Raw genomic sequence first — 23941 nt, 5'->3', positions numbered from 1 at the left:
TTGCATGGACCCCCCTGTTGAAAGGGAGGTGCTTTTAGTGTGGTGTCATGTGATGGATAAGTGAATGGCCCCTTCTACTTTCCTAACTGGGCCTGCATGGCCAATCTCAATAAGGATCTAGCTCATAAAGCCAAAGAAAAAAAGCAAGTTTCTCAGTCTGGATTATAGTTTCCATTCATGAAAACTATAAAATCTTGGTGTGATATCTAACCTAACAAAAAGATCTGGAGAACTCTTGAAGACCATTCTGTGGCATTTTGCTTGATCCTAATAAAAGTATTACCCAGTTGTGGATACTGAAGGGAAATTTATGCCCCATGATAAGAAGGCTAAATTTGAACACCATCAGAAACTCAAATATCCTCTCTTCGAAAAACAGTCCACTTGCATGTTTGCTGGGTCTCTGGGCGTTTGTTGTATCAGTCATTTTCGGTGATACATCGTTGATCAAAGCAGCAGACCAAAGTTCAGTATGAACTCAGATTTTCTCACCATACATATCTTTTGAGAGGCAAAATATCTATTGTGTCCTTTTAAATAAGGAATGGACTTTTGCCTCTCCGCAGCATCCCCTGTCAGGTAGATTTATCTACAATGTTGGAAGCAGCAGGAACGCAGTCAGAGCTGTAGCGAAGGCGGCAACTAAACTTGCCAAAGGGAAACAGAATGAAAGAAAATAATGCAAGATGAAAGGGGGTTAAAGAAGCCTTGATATCTATCTCGTCCGCAGCTCTCTCTATATATGGTAGGAAAACCAGGCTTCAACTAATGAAGTTGACACTTAAGAAATTGTCATTTTTTTAAAAGAATGTGTTTCCACCTGACCCACAAATTTATATTAGAGGGCATATCTGGAATTTAAACATTTTCATAATCCTGTTGCTCCTCTGTAATTTGTTTGCCTATCCAAAAGCATCAGTTTGCAGCAGAGTCCATACATTTGCAAAAATGACCTGGAAGAAGCTGCTCTCATATGAGAAAACTATGGGTGCTTTGTAATCCTTAACATTGCTCCAAATATCATATTTTTCTGTCTATAAGACACCCCCATGTATAAGACGCCCCCTATTTTGGGGGAGAGGGACGCGGGTGGCACTGTGGGTTAAACCACAGAGGCTAGTACTTGCCGATCAGAAGGTCGGCGGTTTGAATCCCCGTGACGGGGTGAGCTCCCATTGCTCGGTCCCAGCTCCTGCCAACCTAGCAGTTCGAAAGCATGTCAAAGTGCAAGTAGATAAATAGGTACCGCTCCGGCGGGAAGGTAAACGGTATTTCCGTGTGCTGCTCTGGTTCGCCAGAAGCGGCTTAGTCATGCTGGCCACATAACCCGGAAGCTGTACACCGGCTCCCTCAGCCAATAAAGTGAGATGAGCGCCGCAACCCCAGAGTTGGTCACGACTGGACCTAATGGTCAGGGGTCCCTTTACCTTTACTTTTTATTTTGGGGGACTCAGATTTAAGAAAATGGGGGATGGCCCTGTGTATAAGACGTCCCCTGATTTTTGACATTATTGGGGGGGCCTAGTCTTATACACACAAAAATATGGTAATTGGGAAAGCAAGTGCCCCTGGATATAACAACAATTATTGAAGACGGGTACTGCCTATGTACAGCTACACTGAATCTCTGTGTGAGAAGAATCTTACTTTGTCGTAAAGTAATACATGAAAGCTAGTTAGGAGCATTTTGAAGACCTTCTGGTGTATATCTTCAATGCATTACCAATGGATTTGTTTATGTTAACAGCAGTCATTGAAACATGCATTCATTGAACACTCATCTAACCAACTGCTCAGCAGGTAGAACCCTTTCTGCCCTTGGGGGGTGAACTGTTTTTCTGCATCCCAGTTTTATAAAGCTGCCCTACCCAGACCTTGCAGGGAAAACAAAATCTAGGCTTAACCATAAATTTCCCATCTTGGCGGGTTTGGGGTGGGGCAGTCTTGCAACGCTTGGCAGATAAGGGGGAAAAGATGTAACAAGTGGAGCTTGCATTGCTCATAGGTTTGTATGAGTTCAGTGGAATGTCCTTAGTTTCTTCATTACCTTGGACTATAAACAGAGAATGTGGATATCAGTGCATATTTTTCCTATATATTTAGCCATGGCCAATATTTGCATCCATATTGAACATTTGGGAAGGTCAGCCACCTCATTTTGAGTAGATTATATTTTCAGGCACTAGCAGAGAATTTAGTAATAAAATATTTGGCACAGTCACAGAGCTGCTTGCCTTAAACTAATTATTGTGTTTGCTGCCTACAGGATGAAATTAAAATTTCAGATACATTTATACACACACACACACACACAGAGAGAGAGAGAGAGAGAGAGAGAGAGAGAATGATTTTATAAAAATGCACAAGCATCATTTAAAAATGTATCTGAAATGTTAATTTCATCCTGTAGGCAGCAAACACAATACAGTGGTACCTTGGGTTACATATGCTTCAGGTTACAGACTCCGCTAACCCAGAAATAGGGCTTCAGGTTAAGAACTTTGCTTCAGGATGAGAACAGAAATTGGGCTCCGGCGGCGTGGCAGCAGCAGGAGGCCCCATTAGCTAAAGTGGTCTTCAGGTTAAGAACAGTTTCAGGTTAAGTACGGACTCCAGAACGAATTAAGTACTTAACCCGAGGTACCACTGTAGTTATTTTAAGGGAAGCAGCTCTGAGACCGACACACACACACACTGAATTCTCTGTTAGCGCCTGAAAATGTGCAAGTGGTGTGTGCATGGGGCATGTATGAGCATATGAGTGTGGGGTGGCGCCTCCCACTACCTTGTTAGGTATGCATTTTTGAGTCTGCTCTGGATCAATATGAGCAGTACCAAATAACATACCTCCCCAGCCCTGTCCACTCTTTTGTTGGCCACGCTCCACCACTGGCATGCAGCCTCCTGTGGTGAGGGTTGGGCCCAAGTGAATGCAGACTTCGGGCTTTAAAAAAAAAAGCTTCCCAAATCTTGCTTTACATTTACTTACAATGACTATACACTGGTCATTTTGTAGTCTGTCTGTAGAAATCCACCAGGATTTTTACTAACCTAAATAGTTTGGTTTCAGCCATAAACTTGTCTGTCCTACTGCTCGCCCCGGTTTTCAGATTAACTAGTCACAGTACAGAAATGGGGGGAGGGGGCTGGTGGCGCTTGCTTACTTCATTGCAAGAACTGTTCCTTTGCTCTTGCCCTGTGCTTGCTGTCTTTGAATGTTGCACTCCTAACATTTTTATGCAAGCTGCTTTTATAACATCAGCCTGCTTTTGATTCCAGTTGGCTTCTGCTGTGGTGGTACACTGCTTTTCTGCCGCACAGAATATATCTTCAGGACCTGCCCCGAGGAGTCATTAACCTGACAGGGAGACTGCCAGGGGGGGGGAGGGGGGGCAATTGCCATCAGCTGAGCCTGCTGTGGGTGGCTGCAAGACTACATTTCCCAGTATGCATCACATGAAAGGATGGAAAGCTTAAGTCAAGAGCAAACTGATAAGAGCCCCCTGTTTCCAAAATTAATTATCAAAATTCACCTTGTAAAATCAAAAGGCAGGCAGAGCGGCGCGTGGGGGCACAGCCCAACCCACAGAAGAATAATGAAATGGAATGGGGGGAATCCACTCTTCCCTTGTTGCAATTGGATTTCAAAATAGGCCTTTCTAAAGAAATGACAGTAAACAAAATCTGTTTGCCTAAGGAAACTCTCCTAGCAATCAGCTAGTAACACAACTCCATGTGCTAATGAACCCAAAGCTGTTAATATGGTTTCTTCAGTTAAATTGATTCATGAATTTTGAAGAGAACATTATCTAATGAATTTTCTTTGAATAGAAAGCAATTAAAAGGACAAATCAGTCTGATTAACCCCAAAGTCACCCTAGTGCCACAAATGGTGTACAGTTTGAAATTATATCATAAAAAACTAGAGCAGATTTGCTATCTCTTCGCCCTCTACTAATCCATGTAAATTAATGAACAACAAAGTTAATTTCTTTGATGACCCTTTTCTAGTATCACCTGGATTATGCTGATGTTTAATTTGCTTAATGTTATAATAAAAGCTAAACAGATTTTTTTTCAATGAAGTGATTATCATTCTGTTCAGTTAAGAAGTGATTTTTTTAAAATATTATTTAAAACAAACATAAAAGTAGGTGGGTTTCAGAACAAAGAGAGAATACTTTTTCCAGACTGCGTATTGCGTGAATGACTTTTTTGTTATATTGATAGAATAGAAAAGTAATTTATCCTCCTGAAAATCTTGTTTGTTAGCCTCAAAAGCACTGCCTGCCATTTCAGCTTGAGCTTCCTCACTGCCATTGTCTTTCAAGTAGAAGTTTTCTTTAGAGGGGGGGTGATCCATGGTAAGGTGAACTCTCTAGTTTGCGTGTTTGATGATTCAATGTGCCTTTTTAGCTCTCTGCTTGGATGCAAGGTGGAGGAAGAAACATGGGGAAATGCAGCTCAGAGCAGATGTGAAATTCCCCCATTTTCTCACCATAGTGAGGTGAATGAGGCTGTTATGTTTCTACCTAGGCATAGTGCACCAAACTCTTCTTTTTTGTTTCAACTGCTGAGAAGGAAAAGTGGTAGACTAATGCTCTCTTTTCCAAAGACACTCTCTGGGCCCATGTGGACACAGTCAGTAACATAAATTTTTCCAACACACCAGCTTGGCAGAACCCTTTTGGTTATAGGCCTTCAAACATTTCAGCAGCTGATTGGGATGACTCTACAAGAAAAGCAGCTCCTAAGGTATTCTTGTACAGTTCAAAAACCAAGGCACCACTACTGATTGGCTGCAGGAGCTTCCTGCACTCAATCAGAAGCCGCACAGGACGTTCGGCTTCCGCAAAAACGTTCGCAAACCGGAACACTCATTTCCGGGTTTGTGGCGTTCAGGAGGAGCCCATTTGTTCGGGAACCAAGCCGTTCGACTTACCAAGGTACCACTGTAATGTTTAAAGTAGGTCTATGTGGGTTAGACTTGGGCAGCGCAGGTGCACCACAGTTTCAGACTGGAGAAAACTCAGCAAAGCGCCATCTGCTGCAACGGTGCCTCTAGTTGGATCATGCCTGGTCGACCACAGGCAATTTTTAATCACCATAGATCATGGGTAGGCAAACTAAGGCCCGGGAGCAGGATCCGGCCCAATCACCTTCTAAATCCGGCCCGTAGAGAGTCCTGGAATCAGCATGTTTTTACATGAGTAGAATGTGTGCTTTTATTTAAAATGCATCTCTGGGTTATTTGTGGGGCCTGCCTGGTGTTTTTACATGAGTAGAATGTGTGCTTTTATTTAAAATGCATCTCTGGATTATTTGTGGGGCATAGGAATTCGTTAATATTATTTTTTTCCAAAATATATTCCGGCCCCCCACAAGGTCTGAGGGACAGTGGACCGGCCCCCTGCTGAAAAAGTTTGCTAACCCCTGCCATAGATGAATGTCTCATTATGTGCCAGCAGCTACGTTATCAGGTTGCCATGTTCTTTTGCTTCCCTCCATGCCTTATTAAGAACAATATGAAAATCAAGTGTAACTAGACAGAAAATTAATAAGTCTTTCATTTCTAACTGGAGTTTTTTTCTTCTTCCCCCATTTAGATGTGCCGCAAATTTTCAGAGACACAGGCAGTTTCTGATATCTAGAATGCTAAATGGTAGCTAGAGGGTCTTTGCTGGGGGTAAAATAAAAAATAAAAACAGTCAGCTAGAGTAATACAGTCTGCTGGCTGTAGGGCTTCCTTTATAGTGTGACCCAGCTGAAGTTTGAAATTAGGAAATACAAGCTTTATAAAATAAGTACCGCCAGTTATTCCCTTCCTCCCCCTCTTTTTTTTTTTTAATTTGACTGTATGCTAATTTATACTCTGCCAATTTAATGGGAAAGCACATTGTATGTGTTAACAGGATAATTGTACTGGAAGCAAATTAAAAATATAGGAAAATCAAAGCACTGAATGCCTTTTTAATAGTGATCAATTACTTGGAGCACAGTCTCTAATAATCATGAATTTAAATATAGAACACAATAATAGAACTGATTGGTGTGCTAATTCAAAAGAGAAAATGTTGCTCTTCATACCCTAGTTTAAATGTCAGTCTTCCTGACTATTTTTATCTTGGGTAGATTAAAAAAAAAAGCCTTGCTTCTGAACATTGTGTTGCTTCTTCCTTTTTTCTTTTTCTTTTATTTTTCCTTTTCAGCTTCATTCACCAGAGAAGTGTTGTGGACCCTGTTGAGAGATGTGAAATTTGGAGAGGCAGTTTCTTACAAGCAATTAGCGGACCTGGCAGGCAACAGCAAGGCAGCCAGAGCTGTGGGAGGAGCAATGAGAAGCAATCCTGTAAGTTCATGTCAACTTTTAAAATAAAGTTGATGGAAGATGGTGGTTTTAGATAGAAAGCTTTGCGGGCTAAATGTCATTAGATTAAATATATCTGCTGTGAAAACTACTCTACCCATGAGTAATAAGGTCAGTAAGTGTTTTTAATCAGCATTAATGCATAAACCAGTTTAATATGATTTATTTCCCCCATCATTTATTTGAAATAGGAGTGCTGCATTTATTTTAATGCATCCACCTGTGCAAATTTAGTTCATTTTCCTTTCTTTTTCTTCAATGAAATAAAAGGCTTATGCTTTTTGGATAGGTACTAGTCCCACTCAGAGATGAGATCGTCTTTTAGATTCTTAATAGCATTAGGGTGGTGCGGAGGTAACACATTTTGTTTCATTACCTGCAAACAGTTCTGGTTACATGAGCTCATATGGTGTGAAAGGGCAAAATGCCCTCTGCACTCATATAGGAACAAGTTTGACTTGGATCCCCAATGTGTCAGGTTCTGGATTTTGGGAGAGAGGCACGTTCCAGCCTCCTTCGCACAGCGAGTCACATTGTCTCCGTATTCCTGTGGCATAGCTCCACCAATTTAGGCAATGTAGAACACAGCCTTTTAGTTGTAGCAAGCTAGGGATATAATTATACATTAGTTTTGTCATTTTTGCCCCATTAGTGACGTGTGTCTGACAATTGCCTCAGATATTTTTTAATTTCATATTATTACCTTGGCATGAGAATTGGCTGACATTTGTTATTGTGACCTATGTTGTAAGTGTGAAGCTATCTAGGTGCTGGCACAAAGTTGTAGAATGACCTTACTGATTTGCTTTCATTATCAAAGGACAGGGAAGGGGGGGTGGGAAGGATTCTGGCCTTGTAATGCTTTGCTTTGGTTTGCATTTCTCCCTTTATGGGGAGAAAAAGCCCCTAAATAGTAGCAGCATCCCCATCATATATTTTCTCTGCAGCATTTAATTGCATTTTGATGCAACAACTGATCCAAAGCCCTCCAGCCTTTTGAACTTCGTGTACTAGCACCAGAGCTAATGGTTCAGCGGTATCAATCAATCATCCATCCATCACTATGTTGCCCAAAGAAAGGCAGAAGCAGCCAGGGCTAAATCTGAACCAGAATTTTCCATGCCAGAGCTCAGTCCTAGAACCTGAAAAGCAATATTTTTTTAATGTTTTTGAGTCATTATACCCCACATTCAAACACTGAAGTCTGGGGTGCATGGGTACTGGTCATGTGGGGCAACTTGGCAGAGCTGAGTCCTGGAACAGCTAGTATCTAGAATTCTGATTCTGATTCTGAGTGAGAATGGGAAGGTTTGTGTGGTATGTTGTTCTTGCCATTTACCTTCAAGACTCATTTGCACTCAATATGACTGCTAGTATCATGAGTCTCTTCCACCACTACACAGCTTGGGCATAGATTGGAAGAGAGTATAGAGAGAGTATGAAGCTAATTCAGACATCTCCACCTTAGCATACAGCACTTGCTGTAGTCCATAAAATTTCCTTCATGCTCACCATGAAGCTTCTCAATTCTGAGGTAGGCTTTGAGGACCTGTGCCTTGTGTTGACCAGCAGGACAGATTGGAGCTGTTGGTGTTGTACCATCCACTTTGTTGCCTGAGGTGGGCTGAAGTGTGGTGTTGGAGAACCCCAGGGTGCTAGTTCTGGGAGACTTCAATATTCACGCCAAGCCTACCTTGACTATACCAGCTCAGGATTTCATGGCAACCATGGGGTTGTCACAAGTTTTCATCATAGGGTAGGACACAGCCTTGATACAGGATGTGAGTGGAGTTGACTGAATAGGAGAGGGTTGAATTTTCTCCATTATCATAGACAGGCCATTGTCTGGTGAAATGTTGGTTTTACAGCTCCAATCCCCATCTACAAGGGCCTGGGGCCCATTAGGCCGACTCACCTCTGGAAAGGTATGGAATCCCAGGGATTCCCGAATGCCACTCACCCCTGGAAAGGTATGGAATCCCAGGGATTCCTGAATGCTATGGAGGATTTTCCACAAACCAAAGCTGGTGATCCTCTCAATGCCTTGGTGTTGCTATGAAATAGTGAAGAGTGTCAGGCTGTTGACCTGATTGCTCCTGGGGGCCCCTCTGACACTGTGGAGCCTGGTAGGCTTCCTTGTTTTCCAGGGAAAAGGCTAGAGGACAAGTGGTGTAAGAGTCAAAGTGCAAAGCTGATCAGAGCACAGAGCCGTGCCTCCTACATGGCGGTGAAGGTGGCAGATAAGGCTTACTTTTCTGCCTACATTACATCCTTGAGTAGTGGGCCAGCTAGCTGAGAGGGGCTGGCCAGGTAGGTCCAGCGAGTGGTTAACTCATCTTGGTGTGTGGGTGAGTGAGGTGCCTGGTTCCTTGAAGGGGGGTGGTAGGGTGGCTAACTAGTAAAGAAGATCTTCCTGGACCCTGAAGAACTTGACAACTACTCCCTGGTCATTAATATCCCTTTTATGGGTAAGGTACTTGAAAGGGTGGAGGCAGTCCAGTTGCAGATACTCTTGGAGGAAACTGATTATCTCAACCCATTTCATTCTGGGTTTGGGCCCAGTTTGGGGATGGAATTGCCCTTGGTTGCCCTGGTTGTTGTTGTTTAATCATTTAGTCATGTCCGACTCTTCGTGACCCCATGGACCAGAGCACGCCAGGCACTCCTGTCTTCCACTGCCTCCCGCAGTTTGGTCAAACTCATGCTGGTAGTTTCGAGAACACTCTCCAACCATCTTGTCCTCTGCCGTTGCCCTGGTACGTGAGCTTATTCAGGAGCAGAACAATGCAAGAATATTGTAGGATAATGACTCAAAGACAAGCATTTTCTGCTGTTGCCCCTGATTCGTGGCGTGACCTTCCCTCTACCATATGTGAAGAGGAACCAGCAGTTGCTTCAGATGTTTTGCAAATACTTCTCTTTTTGTCCATGTTTTTCCAGATCTAGAACATCAGACTCTTTTTTATGTCTATGAATCTTTGTATTATGTGCTTTTAGGCTGTTGTCTCATTGGTTTTAGGTTGTATTTTGTTTCACTAGATATTGTTTCTGTATTGTACATAAAGTATTCCACTTAGAGATTTTTTAAAATGCTAAGCATTTTATACATGCTCTTAAATAAATAAATATCAAATTTAACTGTAAAAGTTTTGCAAATACTGCACTTAACATTAAAACAAAATATATTAAATTATTTCCATCAGTCTAGATTTCAGTGCATACATGAAACTCTTCTTTAATCAAGAAGACAGCTCTATGAATGGATGCCTTTGCACGCCTAGAGCTTGTCCTCTGAATTGACATGAATGTGGACAATATAGGCATTGGAGCCCATGGACCCACAAGAGATTGCTTAATTAGTATAGTGCTTTTGGCAGAAAGAATACATATTATTGGGCTATTGCAAAGCATTTCATTGCATTCACAAAACACAATGCAACCAGTATATATAAAATCAGTGCTTTTTTCTGGGGGGACGTGGGGGGACGCATACCCCTAAACATTTTGTGAATTTAGGCTTGGCCTCATTGAAGGGCAGTATTTCAGTATGAGTAGGGAAATGAGAGTAGCCCTAAACATTTTTTTTAGAAAAAACGCACTGTATAAAATGACCTTATTTACAATTTGTACAGACACCAGTCCAAATTGTCTTTGCTAATATAGGAAAGCATGATCTTGTGAGGATCTGGAATTGGAGTGTTACTAGAAATCAGACTTTTTAAAAAGGCTATGAGAGTCGATATTTCTAATATCCCTGATTTGTTTCCCTAAGAAAAAGTGTTATTTCACACTGCAGATCTTGCCCACTTAATTTCTGGAGTGTGCATTCTACAGGTCTCCTTTTGTAGTTAGGTTGATCACATAATTCATACACTGACCTTCAACTTTATGAGAAGGTGGAAAAGGTGCCGGCAGCAGCTGAGAGATGCAACATCTTTGCTTTAAATTATGCCAAGGACTTGGTGGAGATGGCTCACCTTTTTGTGAAGAAAACTTCAAATAGTTTACTGCAGTTTAGATGGATTGTGATGGCTGCAGTCCTTAAAAGGAACCCATAAAGTTCAATTAAAAATCTCATTAGAATAGGATGGGAAGATCAAAAAGAAATCATACAGACCCCTGGGAATTGGAGAATGTTGGGCTGATTAGTCCAAGACTATCATAAATGATTCTTCTATGACTTAAATATCGTATGTTCAGTAGAACTGCTAGTACAAGCTGCAGTAACTGCCTAGGATTTTTGTTGTTGCCAATTTTATATGCTTATGTTATCATTCAAGCTAAAACCTGACACTAACATCGATCTAGCATAAGTGAAGTGTGTTATTCAGTCAAAATGTTTAAAACATTCAAGACTGAATGGAGTAATTGTGCATTTAAGAGAAGATTGTGAAGCATTGATTTGGAATGTGGTACGCACATAAACCTAGTTGTGCATTAATTCCTTAGGTGGCTAGCAATAAAACTGGAACACATGCTGGTTCATATTACAGTATTTGTTTCTATCACAGAACAGGGGGGAGAAAAAGCAATAGGACATGAACAAACCGAAAGATTATTTTTTGCTAAGTGTGATTTCTGTTGTGTGTTATAACTTGATATTTCAGCTGTTTCCATTATGGCCTCCCTGATCTATTTTTGACAGTTTGGCAGCTTTCTGTAACTATTCAGTCTATCAACCAGTATAATAGGATGGTCAGTTTTCCGCTGTATCAAATTGAAAACCCCTAACAAGCAGAGCATCACAGTTGTGCAACATTCTGTTCCATCCTCAGACTGAAATTGCTAAATGCAGTTCAAAAGCAATCAATACATTGTGCAGGGAGTTTTTCCCCCTCACCTTTTTCTAAACAAACACATTATTGAGGAGTTAGTTTATTCACAGATTGCCACGAGCGTTAATGACCACCCTGAGTCTTGTTCTGCCAGTCACCTAGCTGGCTGTTGATAAAGATTTAGCATCATGTTCTAAGTGTCAAGCCTGTCAGTAGTGCTGAACCATTTGACCAGAAGAAAAAACGCAGAGGGAGCTATTGATTACAGCTTCTCAGTGTCACTTGTTCACCAGGATTTAGGTATTGATGAGGCTGCGAGTGAAAACAAGCTCTTTCCCTTGTGGGCCTCTACCCAGAAGAACAAAAGCAAAGTTGGAGAAAATATTCAGCTGGTACCAGAATCAGAGGGATTCCATTATTGATTGAAAGGCCCCTTCATGTTATTTTTTGTTGGAGACAAATCTATGGGTTTGGAAGTTTTATAGCATTTGAGAAAGAGGCACTGTAAGTGATGGATTCATGTATTGGATGAATTAGATTTCCCAGCATGAAAATTTCAATGGGGCTGTAGTAATATGAGCTGCTGAGTTATTGATAAAAATTGCATTAAATGCAACTGAAGCTCTAAAGCAAAAGCCTTTGGCAGTATTTTTCCCTCCAAAATATCCTCAGGGCTCTAAATTTTTTTTTTGTGCATTTAATTATTTTTAGTTGGCTAAATGTTGTCACCACAATTAAGCCAAAAGGAGGCATTGATCAATCTTGTTAAATGGCACAGATGATATAGTACCTATAGTGCATTTTTTCACTACTGCTGGGAATCATGCATTCGTAGCATTGATGCCTAAATATTAAAGATGCACTGACTGCTTTTATAACTACATGATGTTTGTTTTTCAGTGAGAACCAGAAAGTATTTTCCACACTTAGCATTGTATCTAGCAGTATTGCTCAACTGAGAGTAAAGTTTACATCAGCGGACTGATGAGGGGAGCCATTTTCTTTTTTAAAAAATATATAGGCATACTTTAAACCATGGGATATTATTTTATTTTAAAAATGGAATAAAGTTGCTTCCCTCCCTGTTCAAGGAGGGAACAATTTTCAGCTATTCTCCCTCCTGCCTGCAGTCCCTCACACTTAACCTACATCTGCTCCACATGTGTGTTTTGGGGATGCCTTCTGGAGCAGATTTAGTGGGGAGTGCTACAGGGGGATGGAGAATCACAGAAAATTGCTTCCCTCTCCATTCCACTGATGGAAGCTTTACCGTCAGCTCAGTGGCACTGTAAATCTATGACTCCTACACTGTAGGAGAATGAGAATGGAAAGAGCATTATCACTGGAAGTTCCTAATTTCCCACTATACATACTATCAAAGTATTTGAGTTGCATTACTTGCTAGGCAGCAGGTGGGAGAGTTGGCACATACACTCCAGCTCTATTGATTAATAATAATAATAATAATAATAATAATAATAATAATAATAATAATTTATTTATACCCTGCCCTCCCTGGCCAGAGCCAGGCTCAGGGCGGCTAACACTAGTAAAATTACAATAAAAATATAATGGGGGGGACCAATTTAAAATACAGGTTAAAATACAATTTAAAATGCAGCCTCATTTTAAAAGTGGCCCCTAGATCAAAACCATAAGGGGAGGGAAACAAGGGTCAGACTGAGTTCAAACCTAAGGCCAGGTGGAACAGCTCCGTCTTGCAGGCCTGCAGAAATATGTCAAGTCCCGCAGGGCCCTAGTCTCTTGTGACAGAACGTTCCACCAAGTCAGGGCCAGTACTGAAAAGGCCCTGGCCCTAGTTGAGACCAATCTAACCACCTTGCGGCTTGGGACTTCCAAAGTGTTGTCATTTGTGGACCTTCAGGTCCTCTGCGGGGCATACCAGGAGAGGCAATCCCGTAGGTACGTGGTACAGTAATGGTACAGTACTTATTTTCTGATTGATGTGTTATTGAATGTGGGCTTAATTCTGTAGTTCGTTTTCCAAAAGTATCCATTTAGTCGATAGAATATCAGCCTTCCTGGCTCAGGTAGGGCAATTCCAGCTTTCCATGCAATCATCTCTTGCTCCAGTATATTTTAATGGTAACCCAGACCTTTGTGGTTACAGTTACACTCTCAGTGTATATTCATTGCAGAATTTACACACCCATAGACCTACAGTATAGTCCTTCTATTGCATTGTCACATGCACAGTAGTAAACATTGCCTTGAAATTCTGAGAACTTACCATTTGTAGTTTTCATTCTGGTACCAAAAAAATCCTCCAAACTGATTTTTGCTGCTGCTGTGCTTTTTTAAGCAACCGCAAATGATTAAATATTTCAAAATCTAGAAATGACATTTGAAATAACCAACTGAGGATACAGTGTTAATATTTTTAAAAGTTATTCTTATTTTTACTTCAAGCAATGTGCGAAAACAAAATAGAACAAAAAAAATCCAAACCCACCAAAAACCTCTGCAGTAGTTTCTGGAAAAGGAAGAAATATAAGCAAGATTTTTTCCCCAATAAAAACCCCCGGGAAGCACACTTCTTCTGACATCACAGCCTTGGTTTGGTTTTGAGACATATTAACTATCCTGAGATACTTAAGAATAGGTTGTTTCAGTTCTACTTCTTTTCAGCCTTCATATGAAAATGATTTACTGTTTTTATAGCCTTTTTGTCAGACGGCCCATTCTGTACAGTGGTACCTCAGGTTACATACGCTATAGGTTACATACGCTTCAGGTTACATACTTCAGGTTAAGAACTTTGCTTCAGGTTCATAGTGCTTCAGGTTAAGAACTTTGCTTCAGGTTGAGAACAGAAATCGTGCTGCGGCAGCGGGAGGCCCCATTAGCTAAAGTGGTGCTTCAGGTTAAGAACAGTTTCAGGTTAAGAATGGACCTCCGTAATGAATTCAGTACTTAACCCGAGGTACCACTGCATTTCTGTTTCTTTAATGCATTATGCTTTGATCATATTATTGTTCTGGTTTTAATTGAGATTTTGCACACGGCATAGATACCGTTTTATATGAAATTACAGAACAGGATAGAAATTAAATAAATAAATAAGAATGCACCTTTGGATATAAAATCCCCCCCCCAACACATTTGTTTTTGCATTTTTAATGGTTCACCCATCTATCCCCCACAATAGTCTGCTTTCCAACAATAGAAATCAGCTAGTTCTCACTCCCTACCCATTCCCACACCCCTATAAATCCCACGTCAATAGTTTCCTGAGGTTCAGGGTATACAGTGTTAGAAAAATCTTTTTTTTTTTATGATCCTGCACATTCAGTGTGCAGCAGCCTTGCCACACTTAACACCAATATCCATAAGGGCATATTCAATTCATATACAGATTGTTCAACCCAAGCCAAAATTAAAGCATCATAAAATTTGATGCCAATGTCGCTAGATTCCTGACTGCCACTTCAATATACCCTCCAACATACAAGTGCATTTGTTTTATGTTATATGCGAGAGCAGCTTGCTATAATGAAAAGGGGAGCAAGTGTTGAGGGTAAGTCAGTGTCATGAGATTTGGAAGCTGACGTAGCCTGTTTAAGATTTTTAGAAATATTTCAAAACAGAGCACCGAAGGAGCTCGTATGGTATCAAGTTTATTTATGCAGGTGAAATAGTCACATATTGTTAGTGAGATCTATTGCAGCTAGTTTCAAGATGTTTTTTGTGCACTTCCAACCAGCAGGTCTCAATCTTCCATTTTTTAATATTCCATGCCAGATACCATATTTAAAACAAGTGGTGCTACCATGTTTATAAATGCTCAAAAACAAGTGGTGCTACCATGTTTATAAATGCTCAGCTTGTGGAGTGCAGATATATTTCAAGATGAGCTCCATCTTCTCTAAAAATGCTATAATTTGTGCACATTGGCTGAATGCTGAAAATGACTTTAACATTTTAGATGGTATGCAATTTACAAAACAATATGCCCCAAGGTCAGGATATGGTTTATATAAATTTGACCTTTACAAAAGTTTTGTAGTAGCAAAAACAAAAAAACCCCTCAAGAGTCTGACCAAATCACCCAATTTAAAATTTCACCAAATAAATCATAAATTGTTTAAAAGCCATTAATAGTGCAAGACATTGGGATGTTTGCAATATATGGAAGGAAAAAGAGCCTTGTGCTTGGGCAGTGCACTTCCTGCCCCTGTACTACAGATCCTAAACATACATTTGAACACACAAAAAAGTCACAAGTCAGTGTAGCTCTTCAAAATCTTTTTTAAAAAAAAATGTGTTCAGCTTATGCTGACAATTCAATATGAGGACAAGTTCCTTCCTTAAAAGTTTTGTGGCTCAAAACTTATGCTCTCTCCACACCCCCAACTTTTACAATTTAATATGCCTGGTATGCTAATATGCTAGTATGAGAAAAGCTAATTTTCCTGGCACTTGTTGAAATCCTAATACATGTTACTAATTAATTCATTATATGTTGTTTCCGTTTGTCTAATTTTAGTTTGTTTATTTACTTAATGTATTCATTGACTGATTAATTGATTTATACAATTTATATCCTGCACAGTAAATTTAGAATCCCAGGGCAGCTAACAATGCCATAAGAAACAATGGAAAAACAAATAATAATAATAATAATAATAATAATAATAATAATAATAATAGCTACCACAACAAAATGGCACACAGGTATACATTCATATGGACTGTAGAATCTAAACTGCTCTAAGCTAAAAATTCTAACACCAGACATTCTTAAAAGCCTGGAGAAACTAAAATATTTTCACCTGATGCCTTAACAGTAAAGTGGGCACCAAGCCTGTCTTTGCTCAAGAGAGAATTCCAAAGGCCATGAACCACTGTTGGCTAGGAATTAAGTCCCATTGAACTGAAGGCTTACTTCTAAGTAAACATGAGCTCTTAAAACGTTTTTCTTTTTTAAAAACAAACACCTAACTACACATTCTTTGCAACAAACATTGGTTGCTCGTTGCCTAATTACCGTATCTCTGTCCTGCTCTACTTACTAAGCTTCCTGATTGGCTCATCACATTACTTCCTGTTTTTAGTGTCCCCACTCTCCAAACTTGAGATAAGATCTTCTCAGATAAACTACAAAATTTCCCTGGGAATTCTACCATTCCCCAGGAATGTTTAAAGCAAGAGGTTAAGCATGCAAAGTAGAACTATCAGAATGTGCCTGGTGAAAAGGAGGAGGAAGAAAGACTAACTAACTAACTATCCCCCACCCAGTTTAAGGAAGAAGCTTCTGTTCTCAACACAGTGAGGCATAAAGTTTCACCTGCCTAAGAGCGGTGCAGAAATAGGCAACTAGGTGCCCTTCCATCAGTCCCAGCCAGCAAGTAAGATGAAATAGGCAATTAGGTGCCCTTCCATCAGTCCCAGCCAGCAAGTAAGATGAAAGGTATAGTCCAAAATGTTTAGAGGGTACCATGTTAGCCAGACTAGAGTCCAAAACACAAGCCTTCCACCCCTCAGCACTGAGACCTGCTTCCTCTGACAGTCGATCTCAAGAGTCTCAAGTCAGGATGTTAACTTGTCATCTGGTAACTGCAAGACTGGCTACCTCGGTCTGTGTTGTCTGCTATCCCACTGGGTCTGGGCACATGTGGAAAGTTCCCCAGCCAGCTAGTGAAAGAGGCTTTCACTGCTTGGAGTGGGCAACAGGTCACCCACATGGCCACCCATTTGTGGGTAAGTTCTTTTGCAGTGGTCCGGAAGCACACGTGGTCCTTGGTGGAGTCAGCCCATAACAAGTGGTCTAGTTCAGGATTATTCGCTAATGTTATCAGTGCCTGGATCACTTGAGTGCATCTTGGTGGAAGATTTCCAGTTCTCTGTGCTGATGATTGGCAAGTATACCTGACCCTTCCTTACCACATTTGGATGGTAGCCTTGAAAGTTACCTGGGATGTGGGGACTGAAAAGGATACTCACATAGCAGATATCAGTTTAGACTGCACCTTTATTGTATGGAGGGTCATTTGGTACTAAACTCTCTTTCTAACAGAGGGCATTGGTCACATCCATTTCAGTTATCCCAGGAGCAGGTATAAGTTCTCTACAAGTCTAATTTTATGGATCACAGTTGCCAAATACGTTTTGTAAGGCAAATGTAATATTGGTTCTGATTGTACTGTGGCAGAAGAACTCATGGTGATGTTCCCAAATTTGTGAATATAGCTACTGCAAAAAGCTCTTATATCAGCTTTGTACCTCATATTGCTTTGTGTGATCTGCCCATAATGTCTGCCATTCTATTTCTCATTTCTTACCCACCATTTCCCCTCATTTGACTTTCTAAGCTTCTTTTGTGGGGAGGGAGATCGTTTTCACTGTGGAAATCAAGAACAATATTTTCAGGAAGAGCTGGAGTCAGCTGAAAAACATGCTCTGTATGTTCCAAAAGGCAGAATTTGGCAATACAAGAGGAAGCTCATTTAGGGCTGCCTAGTGAGAGTCGTTAACAAATCCACTAATAAGTTATGGGGATTGGAGTCACATTTACTCTGCTACTTGATTTGAAAAGTAGTTATCATGAGAACCAGGCTGTTTTTGTGCTGACTCTGATATAATACACCTGTTAAACCTTCTGATGCTGGGATTGAGAATTTTTACATGTGGTGTACTAAATATGTGCAACAAAACACAGCAGTGGGGTAGCGAACACAGTTCTTGTTCTGCTAACCTGTGCTTTCATATAAGCTTTATTAGGGCAGAATTCTCCAATTTTCGTGGAATTGGTTGCCTTTGATTATTGGATCAGCTTTTTGTTATGCTTGTGGGGAGGAGGGAAGAATTTGGCAGCCTTTTCTGGTCCTGGGTTCATTAATTTCCACAAGGGAGAGGCCAGTTTCACAGCACTCACAGCTTTCTCAGTAACTCTTCTCTATCAGTACTTCAGGGCCCAGCTATATGCACATGGTTCTTGTCCACGTCTTGAGGGTACCACCCACACCAGCAATGGCACTCCTAATGGAGGTCTGACTCATATGATCAAAGATCCAAATAATTGTCATTTTTACCCATTACCAATGTAACAGTTGTGTACCAGTTGTTGGCATCCATCTGCCTCAAGAGACAATAGAGTGTGCCTCCAGGGGAGGGCTGAAATCAAACTACAGCATTAGCAGCACTAAAGTGACCTCCCTGTGTGTATGGAGGGCCTAGGCTACCCAGACGACAATACCCCCCACCACCACCTCTGGGCCTCGCTGACTTGATCCAAAGGAAAGCAGAGTAGTACATTTGGCACCAGCTTGGCTGCAGGAGTTGCCTGAAGGAGGTGCACAAGGCCTCATCCAATTGTCTTAGGAATTCCCCCCGGATTTGTGTAGGGCTTGCTCCTTAGCCTTTTCTTCTTCTAAATATATCCTGCAAGGCAGTGGAGGTTTAGGATCTGAGCTTTCCTTCTCCTAAACGGGATACCTAACCAGGTTGATGAGCCCCATCTGCCCCTTGTGAAGCAGTAATCATGCTAAAAAGGTAGTGTGTACATTTTGCAGACGTGATCCAAAATGTGTATTAACTAATGGGAACAGATCCCTAGCACGCACTTTCAAGTAGAAGAAAAGAGAGTGTTTTTATTTTTAAAAAATCATGACAATTATTTCTTCCTCCTTTGTTGTGTCCACATTCATTGTGTGCAAACTCATGTTACATCTGAAATTACTACGCTATGGGTTTTAATTTAATTTTCAAAAAAATATGAACATCAGTAATGCTGTTTGATAAAACAATCTTCCACTAATACAGTGGGTTACGTACTCATAAATTTGTTAAAGATTCTCCTTTACCATAGATTTACTAACAGTAGTATGTTATCTGCTGTACAGAAGAAACATGTTTCCTGTACAGTAGGTATGCAATAAGTATGTGGCAAGAACAAGAATAACAGGCAAGAATAAAGTGATAATGGTACTTAGAATAAGCTTGATTTTATAAAGATGCTACTTGGTTCAGTGGTACCTCTGGTTACGTACTTAATTCATTCCGGAGGTCCATTCTTAACCTGAAACTGTTCTTAACCTGAAGCACACTTTAGCTAATGGGGCCTCTCACTGCTGCCGCACCGTCGCCACACGATTTCTGTTCTCATCCTGAAGCAAAGTTCTTAACCCGAGGTGCTATTTCTGGGTTGGTGGAGTCTGTAACCTGAAGTGTATGTAACCTGAAGTGTATGTAACCCGAGGTACCACTGTAGATGAGTCTTTGGCTCAGATACTGATTTTCAGAGTAGAATGGGGGAACTAACAGAAACCGATGGCAAATGTCAAGGAAAAGGAGTTGCATAGAAGTGGAAATGGGAGGAGGGAACAAACAGGCTATTTGTGAGCCATACAAATTAAGTCTGAGAAAAACTAGGGCAAGAAACCCAGACAGGACTGGAGAACAAACCTTAAATGTGTAAGGACTAAGTTGTGGAGCTGTCAACATAGGTGTTTCTGACAACTTCATTATACAGTTTTGGTGGATGCATTCACCAAAACTGTATAATGAAGTTGCCAGAAACACTTGCATTTTTATGTGTTTGGCCACTGTGAGAACAGGAAGCCAGATGAGCATTTCATCTGATCCAGCAGGGCTCTTCTTGTGATCCAAGTAGAAAGACCTGAGAATAGCTTAGGCTTAAGTCTTGGAGAAGACTTCCAAGGCTGAAAGTGTCATGGCCGTTTTTGTCTCTCCTAGCTGAGTTTGTCTAATTGCCTTTTGAATTCACTGGCCATAATATGTTGTGGCAGAGTGTTCCATATTTTTTAAGCAGCCTGTGAAGTGCTTTCTTTTGTCTGTCCAAAATATGCTGCCAATCTGTTTAATTGGATGACTTCAAGTTCTAGTACCGTGGAACAAAAAAGGGGGACTTTCCCCACAGTATGTGTTACTGTATAAACCTCTGCCACCCCCCATCTTTTTTCTAAACACACAAGCCCCAGACCACCCAGTCTTTCCTCATAATGAGAGTGTGCCAAATCCTTAACGATTTGGGTTGCTGTTTCCTGCATCTTTTCCAGCTCTTTGATTTGATTTCACTTTTAAGGTGAGGCAACTCCATGTTCTCTTGTAGTTGCGGCAATGGGTAGTTATTGGACTTCCACTGAAGTGAATGGGCAATTCTTGAAACATACAGGATCGCTCTCTTGCGCAAGAAATCACTGCACTCTTGACTATTTCCTTTCTACCTGACTGAAAAAAGGAATACACACACACACACACACACACACACACACACACACACACACACGAGCATTGCTTGGTACCCATGAATGCTTTTCCCTGTTTGCTCCATCAATAAGACTAACCTCACTGACCCGCAAGTGGGCACTGCTGGATAAAATTTATGCAAATAAGAGGATAATAATAGTTGACTACAGGAAGGGCATTATCAAATGGGAAGGGTGAAAAAATATTTCAGGAGCATCATTTTTCTTTGTGTATTTGTGTGTCTTTTTCAGGTCCCTATTATAATACCGTGCCACAGAGTGATTTGCAGCAGTGGACAGACTGGCAACTACACAGGAGGAAGTCATCTGAAAGAGTGGCTTTTGTCACATGAGAAGCTTCAGAAGGAAAAGTTAGCATATTGATGCAGTTCAGGCACAGCTGTTATTCAGCCAAAACACATAACCAAAGATACTTGGCTTATAACAAGCTTTCAGAACACACAGTAGAATTCAGGAAAATGGTAAATATTTGAGTGACATATAAATATAATACAACATCCGAAGCGAAATGTGTGGTGGCACTACTATATTAAAAAAGCTGAATATGTCCTAAGGGATACAGCTTGTATGGCCTTTCTTGTTTTTACATTTTACAGCAGAATGAGTACAGCGGACTGTGCCTGTTGTGCATGTATTTTGTTCCCATCTCTAGTGCTGTTTTGTTCTATTTTTAATGTCCATTAAAGCAAGGATAAGGGAGTGGGAGGGGCATGGCAAATGTTAGATGCAACTGCCCCTCTAAGGAAGCATCTGGCTCGCAGAGGGGACAGCCGGGAATCCACAGCCTCCGCGTGTATTCGGAGAGCCAAATTAAATGCATAAGCTTCAACACACACCTCCCCCTGTTCCTGCCTGGATTTGTATTTGTCCAAATTGAAAAGCTTGTACCTCTGCCAGGCTTGGTGCCCAAGATTCTCCTGTTTTCTTTGATGTTTGAACTGTTGAAATGATGTTTTACGTAAACAGTTGTTAATGAAACGCACTGAAAACCCATTCAAAAGGAAATGGCTATTGAATTGCCTATTCACAGCTTTTCTTTTCAGATCATTGTAGATGGCTTAAAAAGATAGGAATAAAAATATTTTGTCTCCATTAGCATTGCTTGATGTAGGCAGAGAAAACAGATGCTGAAAAGCAGTTTAATGACAAAACAAATATTTTTATAAAAATTATGCTGCTGTGTTAGTTACCTTTTGCCATAATTTAGAAGTATATTTTTTTAAAAAAATATTTCTGATCAACAGCGCTTCTGGTTTTTTATTAGCATTTGCTTTAAAAAATTTTTTCACATAGGTCATACAGTACTCGGGATTACAAAAAGCAAGAACTATGCATTATATTAAACATAGAATGCTATCCAGAAAAAATATAGTCAGCCAAAGGACACTGAAACTAAACTTTCTGGTTATTTAAAAAGAACTCAATGTAAGTAAAATATTACAAACCACCAGAAACTCAAATTTTCATTGAGGGAATCATAAATAGTAACACAGTAATACTGATTTTTATATTTTTATCACATTCTTATATATATGTTGCTTTAGAAGGCTGATTGCTAACAAAAATTATTGTGTTAGGTTACTCCATTAATGTTGTGTTACTGAGATGTTAGAATTACTTTATTAAAACCTGTTATGCATGTGCAAGTTGTCTATGTATATAAATATAATACAGTATATGATATACGGAGAAAATAAACTATACCCTACTGTACAATATAAGGCTGTATTTTATCAAGGGTTTCTGGTGGCAATATAAACCATGAAAGGAAGGCTCAAGTGGTTTGTACATGTCAGCAAGAGCCCAAGATAAAAATATAGCCTTATAATATGTATAGTTTGAGTGTATTCTTTTTTCCTCCCCATATGTGAATACCAGCCAAAGGAAATCACAAACTTTCACCTTTCTTGCAGATATTTCCATTCCAGGTATTTCTTTCTAATAGACACTTACTTGCCCATCTCAAAAAATAATTCATTCATCCCGTGAAGAATGTACCACTGTTTACCACTGCTGCTATTTAGCATACGTTTAGTTTCGGCTGTATGCTGGGGACATGGAAGGTATAAATAGAGGTGTTCAGGGAATAACAGAATCAAACTGTAAAGCATTTTTAGACTAGATTACCAGACTCCAGTTTTACATTCAGAGCATTTCAGTCAGTCAGGGGGGGGGAAAAACTTTATGTGAGGCCTTTTCCTTGAATGTCCTCAGAGTACTTCAACTAATGGGAATCCCAGTGGAATAATTAGGTCTCCCTCTGGCTTGCATGCATTGTGTGTCAGAATCTAAAAACCCGGGCATCCTCTGACAGATTGATGATATCTTTGCAATATCAGGTGTTTCCTATGGTCTGCTCTTTGCGATTTTAAAACCGAGGGTCAGGTTTTCTTACACCGCTCATGTATACATTTTTACATTTCCCTAACATAGCAGCTTATCTAGTATAACATTCTGCTGTGGAAAATACAGCTGCTTTGTGGAGAGAGTGAGCCTTACCTGATGTGCACACAGTATGTAGAAGTAACATGTTCTGTTACAATTTTGTCTGGCACAGCAAAAGCATTACTCAGGAAACCATTTTTCTCTTTGAAGAGGGGTGGGGGGAGTGGAAGTCAAATTAGACACAAAACAATAGCCCGAAAGTATTGCCGGGGGGGGGGGGCAGGGAGGAAGCATTTCTGGAAAATGACAGAAATTCATTCGCTGCAAAAGGCAGAGGTTTTGCCGTCTGACTAACATATTTTCATGAGCTGGCATCTCCTATGTTTATTTTTGTGTGTTGTAGGCCAAGCTGCTTATTCTTTTGTCGGCGTATGTTTCCAACAGAGGGCACTATAACTCAGAAGAATTTAGATTCGTGTGTTTTACAATGTGTTTAGGAGATGCTCATTCACTACTTTTTTCCCCTGCTGTTTAAGAATGAATTTGAAAATGAACAGCCAAGCTGAAATCTCTGAGCTGCCTTATTTGCCGTGCTTCAGACTGTCTGCCTCAGGAATTAGCTGTCTAGAAGTATTACAGGCCTGCAATCTTCATCCCATGTACGTATTGTGAAAGGTGCTGTAGTTACATAGTAAGATGAAGAATGGCCTTCCTTTTGCCAGTGATTTCCGAGATTGCTAATGATGCCCAAACTACAACCTGGCGTGACCACTAATGAAGAGGGCTGTGATAGTAGAACCTCTGGGGGTTTCTCATAGAAAAAGAAATGAGTCCATGCTGCTGCTTATGTGTGATCTTAGCATTCTTTCTACGTGCTGCTAATGCTCGAGCCCTTGTATGATGTCTTAATAAGTGCGTAGTATCCTTAATTTGGCGTGACTGCTCCTCACCATAACGAAATACTTAGCAGAACACAACCAAGAATTTCGCAGGCGACAAAATGGCATTTAACGCACCTTCGTTATCTTTGGCCGTGCAAGGACCTGAACTGAGCACATAACAGCATCGTACACCACTGTGCTGTAATAGTAGCAACACAACCAGAACAGAAACACTGGCATTTTTTCCGGCCTCCTCCTGTGGTGAGTTTGCTGGTATAAAACCCA

At 40.5% G+C, this 23941-nt stretch overlaps 1 protein-coding gene across 8 annotated transcripts in view; it reads left to right on the top strand.

Annotated features, from left to right (window-relative positions):
• The window catches only part of MGMT (O-6-methylguanine-DNA methyltransferase), a 181436-nt gene extending 159400 nt beyond the window's left edge, over positions 1 to 22036 (top strand). For all 8 annotated transcript variants that reach the window (XM_083506039.1, XM_083506037.1, XM_083506038.1 and 5 more), the window contains 2 exons: positions 6210 to 6349; positions 20622 to 22036. In XM_083506039.1, coding sequence (XP_083362165.1) covers positions 6210 to 6349; positions 20622 to 20753 — 272 coding nt within the window. In that variant the 3' untranslated portion in view covers positions 20754 to 22036. The remainder of the gene's footprint in view (positions 1 to 6209; positions 6350 to 20621) is intronic.
• Positions 22037 to 23941: the final 1905 nt, after the last annotated feature.

The sequence above is a fragment of the Podarcis liolepis genome (assembly GCF_965112155.1).
Source record: "Podarcis liolepis genome assembly, chromosome: 5".
Taxonomy (NCBI): domain Eukaryota; kingdom Metazoa; phylum Chordata; class Lepidosauria; order Squamata; family Lacertidae; genus Podarcis; species Podarcis liolepis.
Note: the sequence above shows the minus strand (reverse complement) of the source record. Positions and strands in the feature narration are given on the sequence as shown.